The 13045-nt window shown below is 40.8% G+C and overlaps 1 protein-coding gene across 1 annotated transcript; it reads left to right on the plus strand.

Annotated features, from left to right (window-relative positions):
* Nucleotides 1–7345: 7345 nt before the first annotated feature.
* Nucleotides 7346–11227, plus strand: LOC133806045 (uncharacterized). Its single transcript, XM_062244181.1, has 3 exons — nucleotides 7346–7689; nucleotides 7800–7978; nucleotides 11109–11227. The coding sequence occupies exons 1-3, from the start codon at nucleotides 7346–7348 to the stop codon at nucleotides 11225–11227; spliced, it is 642 nt and encodes a 213-aa protein (XP_062100165.1).
* The last annotated feature ends 1818 nt before the right edge of the window (nucleotides 11228–13045 follow it).

The following is a 13045-nucleotide window of genomic DNA, read 5'->3' on the forward strand; positions in this document are numbered from 1 at the left end:
GGTCCAACTTGAAGAGGACCCCTACGATTGGAGGATTGTGCTGTTGAAAACGACAGCGGTGGTTTGCGATCGTATTCAAGGAATTATGAACAAAAGAGGGGCATTGCTATGGCCTATAGAGCAATACTGGGTGTTGAGGGAAGTGCTGTCGATGTATCCCGGGGCCCCTCTCCAGTTGGCCAAGTCATGGCACGACCTCATTCAGGACGACTTGGACTTTAGCACCATCGAGTACGTGATCTATGATCTTATGGACAGCTACCATTTTAGTCATGAGGAGTCGGTTATGGTAAAGATGAACAACAGAAAGATGGAATAGTGTTATGAGACGGTGCACGATTTTGAAGGAGCTATGGCATGTCAAGAGGTAGTTCATGCCATACCACAAGTGAGTGCTAGGATGAGGGTGTTGGAAAGTGGTCCTGACTACTTCCACAATATGAGGACTAGAGTCTGTCACGTCACGTAGATCGTCCAGTAAAATGTTACTGAATAAGATGGGATTTTTTTTAAGGACCCTAACGACTTATGTTTTATGTTATGGGACACTTTACGAGTTGTTTGAATTTTCAGAATAATTTTGAACACACTTTGAATGCTATAGTTTAATATTTTATTTCGTCTTGCAAACTCTAAATGGTGTGGATTTGAAATGTATGATTTTCACTAATATCTGTCAGACCATTATGCGATTTGTCCTCTCTTATGATTTTCTTTTGGTGCCTTAGAATCTCATAATGTCGACAAGAGGAAGAGGAAGCAACGGAAGAGGAGGAGGTCGAGGAAAGGGTGTCTCCACAAGATCTAAGGCCATGACAACTCCTGAAGTAGGAATGCCATAAGTCCAACGTGTAGCCCTGGCTGCACCAACTGTGGATCTGGCCGCAGAGCTAGCAAGGTTGAGGGAACAACTAAGGTTGAGAGATGAGGAATTAGTACATGCTAGACAAGTGCCCCAAATTCCCCAAGTGCCTCAAGTACTAGTGGCGCAGCCTCAGCCGCCGACACCACCACCTGCACAATTACCTGTGACTTATGAGTTTGAGCCAGTTTATGAGTGTTTCCAAAAGCTAGCCCCACCGACCTTTGAAGGGAAAGCTGATCCCATGGTGGCGAAGGATTGGTTAAGATCAGTTGAGGCCATCTTCGATCATATGGAGTTAAATGATCGCCAAAGAAGCTCATGTGCAGCCCATTTACTCAAGTTGGATGCACAAATATGGTGGGATTTGGTTAAACAAACTCGTGACCTGAATACCATGACTTGGGTAGATTATGTTCAGGATTTTAGCAAGAAGTACTACAGTGCGGGTGTGTTAGCAACCAAAGTAGATGAGTTCGTGACTTTGGTTCAGGGAAACCTATCTATCACTGATTATGCACAGAAGTTTGATAGGTTTGAAAATTTTCTACTGAAGTTGTACCAACTGAAGCTCTGTGAGTCCAAAGGTTCATGAGGGGACTCAAGCCAATGATTGCTAGGGATGTTAAGATGACCAGTGCTGAAGTGGTCAATTATGCCGAAGTGCTAGATAGGGCACTTGAAGCAGAAAACTTGGAGGATCGGATATGGAAGGATAATGTTGCCTGAAGGGAGGCCCACCGAAACAAGGGCTTCAATGAGGGCAATAAGAGGAAAGCTAATGAAGGGCAATATAGTGGCACCGACAAGAGACCGAGACCCACGGCCACAAATAACAGCACTCACAACACTCTGAACCACCCTAACAACAATACCAATCGCTATAATGATCGAAACCGTGGGAGTCACCAAGGCAACAAGGTAGAGCGCCCCAGCTGTCCTAAATGTTAAAAACGACATATAGGAGAATGTCAGGCCAGCACCAACAAATGTTTTAAGTGCGGTCAGATAGGACGTCTGAGAAAGGATTTCCCACGATGGAAAAATGGACAGAACAATAACAACAATCTAGTGCCACCACAGGTTTTCGCATTAACCCACAATGAAGCAGCAAACAGTAACACCGTAGTCACAGGTTAGCTCCCTATATCTGGTATGATGTGTAGAGTCCTTATTTATTCTGGAGTGACTCACTCATATACTTCCATGAATATGATTGATAAGTTGGGTATGCCTTATAAACTGTTTGAGCATAGTTTCAGTACAATGTTACCGTCGGGAGACATGATGTTGTCAACTAGGTCGTTACAGCCAACACCTATAACCATAGAGGGCAGGGAGTGCCCGACAGACCTTATAGAACTAAATATACCAGACTATGATGTCATACTTTCCATGGATTGGTTATCCAAACATGGAGTGTCGATTGACAGTCGGAAGAAGACCATGGAGTTCAGACCAGAAGAAGGGGAACTCTTTTCTTTTAAATTAGAATTAGCGGGTTTTCGTACACCCATAATATCAGCACTGGAAGCAAGAAATATGATGCAGCATGGTTGTTAAGCATTTCTGGCTAGTGTGGTGGATAAATCAAAGAAAGCAGAGTTGAAATAAGAGAATGTGCATATTGTTTGTGAGTTTCCGAAAGTGTTTCTCGAGGAATTACTAGGATTACCCTCAGATAGAGAAATGGAATTCGTGATCGAACTTCCACCAGAAACAACATCGATCTCTAAACCACCCTATCCAATGGCACCCGCAGAGTTGAAGGAACTCAAGATCCAGCTACATGAATTGTTGGATAAGGGGTTCATAAGGCCTAGTCATTCGCCATGGGGAGCACCAGTCCTTTTTGTGAAAAAGAACGATAGGAGAATGAGAATGAGCATCGATTAATGATAACTCAATAAGGTCACCATTAAGAACAAATATCCTTTGCCTAGGATAGAGGACCATTTTGATCAAATACAAGGGGCATCAGTATTCTCAAAGATTGATCTGCGATCTGGGTACCATCAGTTGAAAGTAAAGGAGGGAGACATTCCAAAGACGTCTTTCAAAACTCGCTACGGGCACTATGAGTTTCTAGTGATATCTTTTGGAGTCATTAACACCTCAGAATCATTCATGGACATAATGAACAGAGTACTTAAGGACTATTTGGATAAGTTTTAGTAGTGTTCATAGACGATATCCTTATCTACTCGAAGACCAAGGAGGAGCATGAGGAACATTTAAGGTTGACCCTAAAAATACTACGAGAACATCAGTTGTACGCTAAGTTCTCTAAGTGTGAGTTTTGGTTCGAACAAGTAACTTTCCTAGGCCATATAGTGTCCAAGAATGGGATAGCAGTGGATCAGTCAAAGATCAAGGCCATTAGAGACTGGCCCCAGCCGAAGAATGCCTTAGAGGTTCAAAGCTTCTTAGGGTTAGTGAGTTATTATCGGAAGTTTGTCGAGGGTTTTTCAAAGATCGCCACACCCTTGACCAACTTGACCCGCAAGCATCAGAAGTTTGAATGGACCGATAAATGTGAAGAAAGCTTTCAGACCATGAAGGATAAGTTGATCTTTGCACCTATCCTTTGTGTTCCCACAAAGGGCGAGAATTTTTTGGTGTATTGTGACGCATTGAAGAATGGATTAGGGTGTGTATTAATTCAGGATGGGAAGGTTGTAGCTTATGCTTCAAGACAACTCAAGAACTATGAGCAACGATATCCCACTCATGAACTTGAGTTGGTAGTAGTGGTGTTCGCACTAAAGATATGGAGACATCACCTATAAGGGGATAAGTGCGAAATCTACATTGACCACAAAAGTCTGAAATAATTCTTCACACAGAAGGAACTGAATATGAGACAGCGAAGGTGGTTAGAACTAGTGAAAGACTACGATTGTGAAACTATACCACCTAGGCAACGCCAATGTGGTTGCAGATGCATTGATTAGGCGTGGACATGGGAGTGTCTCAGGACTGAGCACAATAGAGGTGCCTCTCCAGAAGGAGAGTATAAATGCCGGCATTGAGTTCTTGACATGAGGCCAAGAGAACCTCACATTACAATCCTCCCTACTGGGACAAGTTAGAGAATGACAGAAAGTGGATGAAGCCTTAATGAAACAAGAAGCTTTGGTACAGGAGAGTGGTAGCAGTGACTTCACGATGTCCAACGGTGGATTGCTGCGATATAAGGATAGGATTTGTGTGCATGACAATGATGAGATTAAGGGAAGTATTACGAAAGAGGCGCATATAACACCCTATTCTTTACACCCAGGGTCGACGAAGATGTACCAAGACCTTAAGGTATTGTATTGGTTGCCTGGAATGAAGATGGAATTACTAAGTTTGTTGTCAGATGCTTGACATGCCAGCAAGTCAAGGAAGAACACCAAAGGCCAGTAGGGTTACTTCAACCGCTTTACGTTCTGGAATGGAAATAGGAGGATATAGCAATGGATTTTGTGGTAGGACTACCCAGGACCACAAAGCAACAAGATTCTGCTTGGGTAATAGTGGATAGGCTCACTAAGTTCGCCCATTGTCTACTAGTTAAGACCACCTACTCGGCGGACAAATATGAAGAATTATATGTGAGTTAGATAGTAATATTTCATGGGGTTCCAAAGTCAATAATTTCTGATCACGGGTCAATGTTCACACCAAGCATTTGGACGGGATTATAGAAAGCTATGGGAACAAGGTTGAAGTTCAGTACCGCGTTCCATCCTCAGATCGATGGACAGTTTGAGAGAACTATACATATTTTAGAGGACATGTTGAGATGTTCTTCGTTGAGATGTTCTTCGTTGGGATTTTCTGAGTCTTGGAACTGATACCTACCCCTAATGGAGTTCTCCTATCACAAAAGTTATCAATTCACTATTGGGATGGCTCCCTATGAGATGCTTTATGGGCGCAAATGTAGATCTCCTTTGTGCTACGATGAGGTTGAGGAGAAACGGATTTTAGGCCCCAAGGAAATTAGGGAAGTCAATGAGGCGATCAAGAAAATTTGTCAAAGGATGCTTACCACGCAAAGTAGGCAAAAGAGTTACGCAGACCTTGAGAAGGGACATCGAGTTTTCAGTGGGTGAGTTTGTGTTCTTAAGAGTCTCGTCGATGAAAGGTGTTATGCATTTTTGAATGAAAGAGAAGTTGAGCCCGAGATATATAGGTCCATTTGAGATTTTGGACAAAGTAGGGCATGTTATGTATCGTTTAGCACTGCCCCCAGCACATCTTTATTTTCACATTTTTAATAAGTAAGGTTTTCTTTATTTTAATTAAGAAAATGTAGGGTTAAATTCACTTGTGACTTTTAAACAAAATAAATAGTTGCTGAAATTTTAGGTTAATAAATTAAAACTAATCATTTTGTTTAACCTATATGGGTTTACACTACATAAATTAAGTCTTAATTAATACAAGCAAAAATATATTTTTCCCACACTTAAAATTATATTTTCTTACACCAAATCTTGTATTTTTGTTAACTTAAAATAAAATGTTATTTTCTAAAAGAAACATGATATTTACAAGTACCTTTAGATAATTTCAAGTTTTGTTATTTCTCTATGCAATTTAAAATAATAATTGGAATTCATTATTTTTTAAGAAAGTGGCTAAATAAATTATTTTTATGAAATAAAAATAATGCCTTAAGAGGTTTAATCAACTTAGGGTTTTTAAAAGAAACACATAATGGTGGGGAAATTATGGGTCTAAGGCTTTTCGCTCATGTCCCTTACTTTTTCCCCTTTCAGGTAGGCGTTAGGTTTCCTGTATGGCACACACAGTGATGTGATGTATTCCAAGATCTAAACATGTATGTTGTGGGGTTTCCATGATCGATTAAACGATCTAGTTAAAACCAAGAACATCTTATGGAGTTGTTTATGTTTTCTATTATGCTTACAGTGGGACTTTAAATTTTTATTTTTAGTTGCATAAAGGACAATAGATTTTAATTATAAACAAATGGGTCGATATTGCATGTGTTTTTAAGGCCTCACTAAATTTTTTTATGATTATGGTATTTTTCTAATAATTATCAACGGAGTATAAAATTTACAAGAGAATAGATTAGGGCATTCTTATAAATGGTATTAGAGACGGTCGTTCATGTTTCCAAGGACCCTCCGCATACATACTAAAGACTGGAAAATCTCACATCACCGTGTCATAACTATTTTTCTTAAATTGTTCTTTGTGTTAGTTTCTTTTAAGTAGCTAGTTTGTGATTGCAGTGTAGAAAATATTCATCTTCTCATTACCACAACTAAGGAATAACTACCTAGAGAAATATGTGAGATACCAAAGGTTCAAATTAATGGAGACGACGAGGACTGGAGGACCAACATACTAAAAAGGACTGTAGTAGTTTGTGAGTGCATACAAGGAATGATCAATAAGAAGGGAGCACTTCTTTGGCCTATTGTGCAGTGCTGGGTCCTAAGGGAGTCACTGGAAATGTACCCCGAAGCTCTTCTCCAGTTGACCGCAGCATGGCATGTCGTCGTCCTGGATGATTTGGATTTTGACACTATAAAGTACACCATCTACGACCTCGTGGATAACTATGATTTCCACCGATTAGAGACGATCCTAATTAAAAATGAGGATGTACATTTGGAGGAACATTTTGAGACTGTACATGATCTAGAGGGGGAAATGGTGCGTCAAGAAGATTACATGACATACCGAAAATGAGTGTCAGGCTGAGGGTGATGGCTAGTGCGCCTAATTATTTCCACTTCCCCGAGGATATCTTAAATTATGACTCAGGGGACGAGTCTACAGTGGAGGACTAGAGTCATTATCCAAAATATCCAACCCATTAGTATTATTTAAATAAAAAAAGTCTCTTTTTTTAAACCTTCTGAATAATTTTAAATATTTTTGCTAGTTTTGAATATTTTGGTTATGATGGGATGTTTTGGATGATTATACATATTTTAGAAATTTCTACTTTTTTTTTCCCTCTTCGCAACTTTGGATGTTAAATGGATATGAGCATGCATGACCACCCTTACAATTAAACTCTTAAGTAATTAACCACTACACGAATTATCTTCTCTCATGATGGTTACTTTTCTGTCTTAGAATATCATTATGTCTACAAGAGGTGGCAGGGGGAGGGGTAGAGGCTGCAGGAGAGACGCCCCTGCGAACCAAAACGCAGATGAAATGCCTAGCATAGAGGTTCCACCGTCGCAGCCAGCAGCCCCAGCTGCACCACCAGTGGACGTAGCTGCATAAGTAGCAATGCTAAGGGATCAATTGAGGAAAAGAGAGGAAGAGTTGGCGCAACCCCAACAAGTAACTCAAGCCCCACAAGAACCTAGGGCATAGCTTGAGCCTCATGTACAACCAGTACCTCCACCTACTCCAATGCCAATGGGTTATGGATTCTAGTCGATCTATGAGCATTTCAGGATACAATCTCCACCAAACTTTAAAGGAAAACCTGACCCTATGGTGGCTAAGGATTGGTTGACGTTGGTCGATGCCATCTTTGATCACATGGAGTTGAATGATCGTCAAAGGGTTTCATGTGTTGTTCATTTACTCAAGATGGATGCCAGAATCTGGTGGGATGTGGTGAAGCAAACACGTGACATGAAAACCATGACTTGGGCAGACTTCATTCAAGTTTTCAGCAAGAAGTACTACAGTGCAACTGTACTAGCAACCAAGGTCGACGAGTTTGTAAAATTGACACAGGGCAACCTTTCTATCACAGTGTATGCCCAAAAGTTTGATAGGTTGGCAAGGTTTGCTCCTGAAATTGTTCAGACGGAGGCCATGAGGGTCCAAAGGTTTGTGAGAGAATTAAAACTAATGAATGCTAGGGATGTGAAATGACCAGTGCTGAAGTGGTTAGTTATGTTGAGATCTTAGGATGGCTCCCTACGAGATGCTTTTATAGGCGCAAATTTAGATCTCCCTTGCACTGGGATGAGGTTGGGGAAAGGCAGATTTTAGTCCCCAAGGCTGTTAGGGAAGCCAGTGAGGCGATTGATAAAATTCATCAAAGGATGCTTACTACTCAGAATAGGCAAAAAAGATATGCAGATCTTAAGAGAAGGGACATCGAATTTTTAGAAGGTGAGTCTATGTTTGTAAGAGTATAGACAATGAAATAAGTTATGCACTTTGATGAAAAGGGGAAGTTGAGCCCAAGATATATAGGTCCATTTGAAATTTTTGACAGAGTTGGGCAAATTGCTTATAGATTAGCATTGCCCTCAGCACTTTCTCAAATGCATAACTTCTTTCACATTTCAATGTTGCGTAAGTACGTGTCAGACCCCTCCCATGTTTTGAGTTATGAGCCATTGCAGTTGTAGCAGGACTTGAGTTACGATGAACAACCTGAGCAAATCATCGAAGATGGAATCAAGGAACTGAGATGCAAAAATATTCCACTAGTTAAGGTCATATGGAAGACTAGTAAGGCGAGAAAGGCAACATGGGAACTGGAGGAAGACATGAGAGAGAGATACCTAGAGCTATTTGGTAAGCAAGAGTTTAGAAACGAAATTCCTTTTAATTTATGTGCATTTTTTTAATAATTGTTAAGTGTTATATTTTTTTATTTATTATTTGAATTACTTGGTAGAAGTTATGTGATTTTAATTTGATAATTGTTTTATTTAATTATTTGTAAATTGTGTGTTCTTGAGATTTGGTTGTGTGCCTTAGGGTGCATGGTTAGTAGAGATGCACTTGATGCAACACCCCAATTTCCCTAATAAGGCTTAGTGCCTTGATTAGGGGGCTGGTAGAGAAATAATTGATTTAATTGCATTATTATGTGATAATATGCAGGATTATATGAATTATGTGAGTTATATTATAATATGACTATATTTGCATGTTTAGGTGTATTAATCATGCATGTGGGCCTGTTTCTTATTAGAAGGGCATTTTTGTAAATTTGGCCCATTGAGGGCATATTTGAATATGTATATATATATGTGTGTATTATATGTTGACGCAACATTATTTTGAGGATACATTTGGGTTATTCGGCACAAGGCGCTCCTAGGGAGCAAGTTAGCGGTTTAGTCATAACAGAGTCAAATACCCGGCTCGGGGTGAGCCTAGGGGTATTTTGGTAATTTAATGCATTACCAGTATTGATCGGGTAATCGGGAAATTATGTAGTTATTATTTGAAAATATTAGTGGTAACGATAATTATGAGGCGTTGGTTGAGATTAGCAGGAAATGTGGCAATGAGGGTTTTTCCCTTGAGCGCATTAGAGAGTAAGCTAATGGGCAAGGGGCATTTCGGTCCTTTTATGCCAAGGGAGTGACTTAGTCACTAGATTGCTTCAGGGGAAGGAAACAGAACAAAAATAAAACTCTCAGTAGTTCTCGCTCTCTCCTCTCTCACTCCCCCTCTCTCTTTGGTGAAAGTTTGACTTTGGAGTAGGATTGCTGAGTTTAAATGGCTTGGGGGTGATCCTTGAGTTGGGAACTGAGAAAGTACAGCTAGGAAGTGATCTAACAGAGGTAAATTCAAATTTAAGTTCTGATGTTTTTTGTGATTTTTAAGTTTTAGAGCTTTTCTTGATATATGAGATTCAGTGGTGTTTTAGCCGAGGGTCTCGGGGGACGATTTCACCACCCCAGGGAGAATTGGAGGTCCCGAGAGCACAAGATTAGTCCCAGGGTTCAATTATGGAATCGAATGGTTATGAGAACGTTATTTGTGCGTTGTTACTAGGTTACCGCTAGGGCTCGGGAGAGGATCGTTCTCGGGAGTCATGCTTGCTTGCCTATTTGCTTGCTTTTAAACAAAAGGTAAGAAAACTACACCCAATACATGATTTATGTTATTAGGGCTTGGCCCGGTTGTTAGATATACTTATGATTAGGGCTTGGGCCATTATAAATGTTCATGATTATGATTATCTCAATAAATTGTAAGTGGTGTATGATCAAGCATGCTTAAATTCTCTGTATGTGGATAAATTATAAACGGTGTATGCTTATTTGCATTATCAGATTGAAAAGCATTGAATTATAAGTCAAGGGCAGCAATAGCGCGTTGAGCGCTGGTCGTTATGGTTAGGCCTAACCAGAAGCATGACATACACTTGTCTGACCCAATGGTCATTGGAAAATTAAAGCGCCAGGTACATTGGGTTATACAAAGGATAGGGAATTGGGCCTCGGGGTGACCCAATGGTCCCATATCCTAGGGCATTGGTCCCCAATATGACTTATTAGTCAGTTATTTTGGGCAATGGGCCTAGATATGATGTTGTAGTCATTTATCTAAGTGGGATGCATGCATAAGTAGGGTTATTACTGCTAGGCATGCTTATTATGATTTTGTAATATTTTATTAACTGCTTATGAGCATGTTTAAGTTTTCTTGCTGAGCCTTGGCTTACGGATGGTATGTGGTGCAGGTAAGTTAAAAGGGAAGATCGACCAGCCATGAGTTGTAGAGCTTCGGTGGTGACGTGTACATATGGCTGATCAGCCACCACGACTAGGGTTTCTCAGAGGAACAAGGGTCAAACTCGATTTTAAACCTAAGATGTTAATCACATTTAGTTGCACATTTATGACTAAATGACTTGATTAGCAACCCTAGAACTATTTAAAATACACATTGTAACGATCTTGGCTATCTAGAGCGTTACAACTTGGTATCATAGTGTGCCAAGAATAAGGGTTTCTGAAGACAGGTTGGGCATGTACACTCACCACTAAAGATAAGCTCGACTTAGGGTTTGGTAACTATTTATGTGGTTATGTGTTTAGCTGCATAAATTGGATATAAATTCCTTATCTTCCTGCCTTATTAGAGAGCATGAGATATTCTGATAGGACTTAGCCCTTGACTATTGTATGATTCATAAAGACAAGATTATTAGCACTTATATTGCTTGTGAATGCAAGGGAAACGCTTATTAGTGCTATTATATGTGTATGTAGGCCAGAAAATGCTTATTAGCACCGTTAATACTGGTAAATATTAAAGAAATTCTTATTAGCATCGCTAATTGTCTATAAGTGCCAGAAAATGCTTATTAGCATTGTTATTTTGTTATGAATGTTAGGAAGTTCTTATTAGAACCATGTTTGAGTATGAATATGAATAGACATGCTTATTGGTGTGATTATTGAGTGTGAATGTCTGTTTGATTCGATCTTGGACCGTAGGGCGGCAAGAGGTATAGTTATTACTACCTAATTGGTCGAATTGACTATTGCAGCAAGGTATAAACTTAGACGTATGCCTCCAGTGCAGTTAGATCTGCAAGCCAGCCAAGGAATTCAAGCCGAGAATGATAATCTGCGTCAGATCCCTCTGCCAGCTCCTGAGAATTGGTAGCAACTGCTTACTGATATGCAAGCTAGATTACAGAGGCAGGAAGAAGAGATCTGCCTCCTAATATAGCAATACGTTCTTGCAGGGAACGTTCAGTCAGAGGTGCCACATGTGTTGGTGACGACAGTAATATAGTCTTCAAAGGCTGGGAACAAATAGGAACCTCTCTATGAAAGGTTCAGGAAGTAGCACCCTCCAGTTTTTAGGGCAGCCTAGATCCGGCTAAGGCCGAGCAGTGGATGAGCATGGTTACCGCTATCCTAGATTTCATGAGGGTAGTTGGTAATGAAAGGGTGTCGTGTGACACATACATGGTTCAGGAGGATGCCCGAATTAGGTGGGCAGTGATATCCTAGACCAGGAACATCCATTCCCTGGAGTGGGAAGAGTTTAGAACTCTGTTTAGTGAGAAATATTATAATGATGCAGTTAGGGCTGGAAAGGCAGAAGAGTTCAGTAAACTGCTACAGGGAAACATGTCAGTATGAGAGTATGCACTGAGATTTGATAGACTGGCCAAGTTCGTTGTAGACTTGGTACCCACTGATGGGACAAGGAAGTTCCTTTAGGGGATACAACCTATGATAGCCCGGGATGTTCGCATTACCACCATGCCTAGGGTAATGAATTATGCATAGGTTGTGAAGAAAACCTTTACTGCAGAGGGCGCAGAGAACAAAATCTAGCGCGAGAACGCGGTCAGGACTAGGAGGAGGGAACCTCCTTTATGGGTTCAGGTAGGGGCGGAAGCCCTAGTGATCAGAAAAGAAAGGCTCCGGATGCTAGTTTAGCTCTAGGCCCTGACAGAAGACCGCGTGGTATACAAACAAGCTGCCAGGGCAGCAATGAGGGCTGGAGGACTTACCCAGAGTGTGTCAGATGTAGAAGGCGTCATGTGGGAGACTGTCGGGAAAATGCCTGCTTTTTCTGCAGGATAGTGGGACACTTAAAGAAGGATTGCCCGAGAGCAAGAAAGGAAGAACCAACACAGGCAGAGGTTGAGGTTAGTCCCTCAGTACTAACACGTCAGCTTTCTTCTAATGTTGGAACCTCTTATACTATTTTGATTGATTCTAGTGTTGCACATTCTTTTTTTTCTCATAGGATGATTGTTAAACTGTGTAGGCCATGTTATTATTATGTTGTGGGGTTTGAGATCTTATTGCCCATTGGCGAGTTAGTAGTTTCCAGAGATGGGCCAGATCATTTCCAGTGACGGTGGATGGCAGAGAGTTGTTAGTTAACTTGATAGAGTTGGTTATGGCCGACTTTGACATGATTTTGGGCATGGACTAGTTAGTAAAGTATGGGGCAACCAGAGACTACAAGAAAAATATGGAAAAATTTAAGCCTATGGGTGAGGATCCCTTTGTATTTGTTGGCACTGTGCATGGACCCTGTGTACCCATGATATCAGCATTGAGGGCTAGAGACCTACTGCGAGGTGGTTGCATAGGATTCCTAGCCAGTGTGGTAGATACCACTCAGGTCATGCCAGTGGGACCAGAAGAGACTAGATTAGTTTATGAGTTTCTGGATGTGTTTCCAGAGGATTTATCAGGGTTTCTGCCACACAGAGAGTTAGATTTTGTTATTGAACTGGCACCAGGGACAAAGCCAGTGTCTAGGGCTCCATACAGAATGGCCCTAGGAAAGTTGGAAGAACTGAAGGTTTAGTTAAAGGAGTTGTTAGACTTGGGTTTCATCAGACCTAGTTTCTCGCCATGGGGCACACCAGTCCTATTTGTAAAGAAGAAGGACAGTTTTCTGAGGATATGCATTGATTACAGGGAATTGAACAAGTTAACAATTAAGAATAAG

This window comes from Humulus lupulus, chromosome X, assembly GCF_963169125.1.
Source record: "Humulus lupulus chromosome X, drHumLupu1.1, whole genome shotgun sequence".
In the NCBI taxonomy this organism is placed as follows: domain Eukaryota; kingdom Viridiplantae; phylum Streptophyta; class Magnoliopsida; order Rosales; family Cannabaceae; genus Humulus; species Humulus lupulus.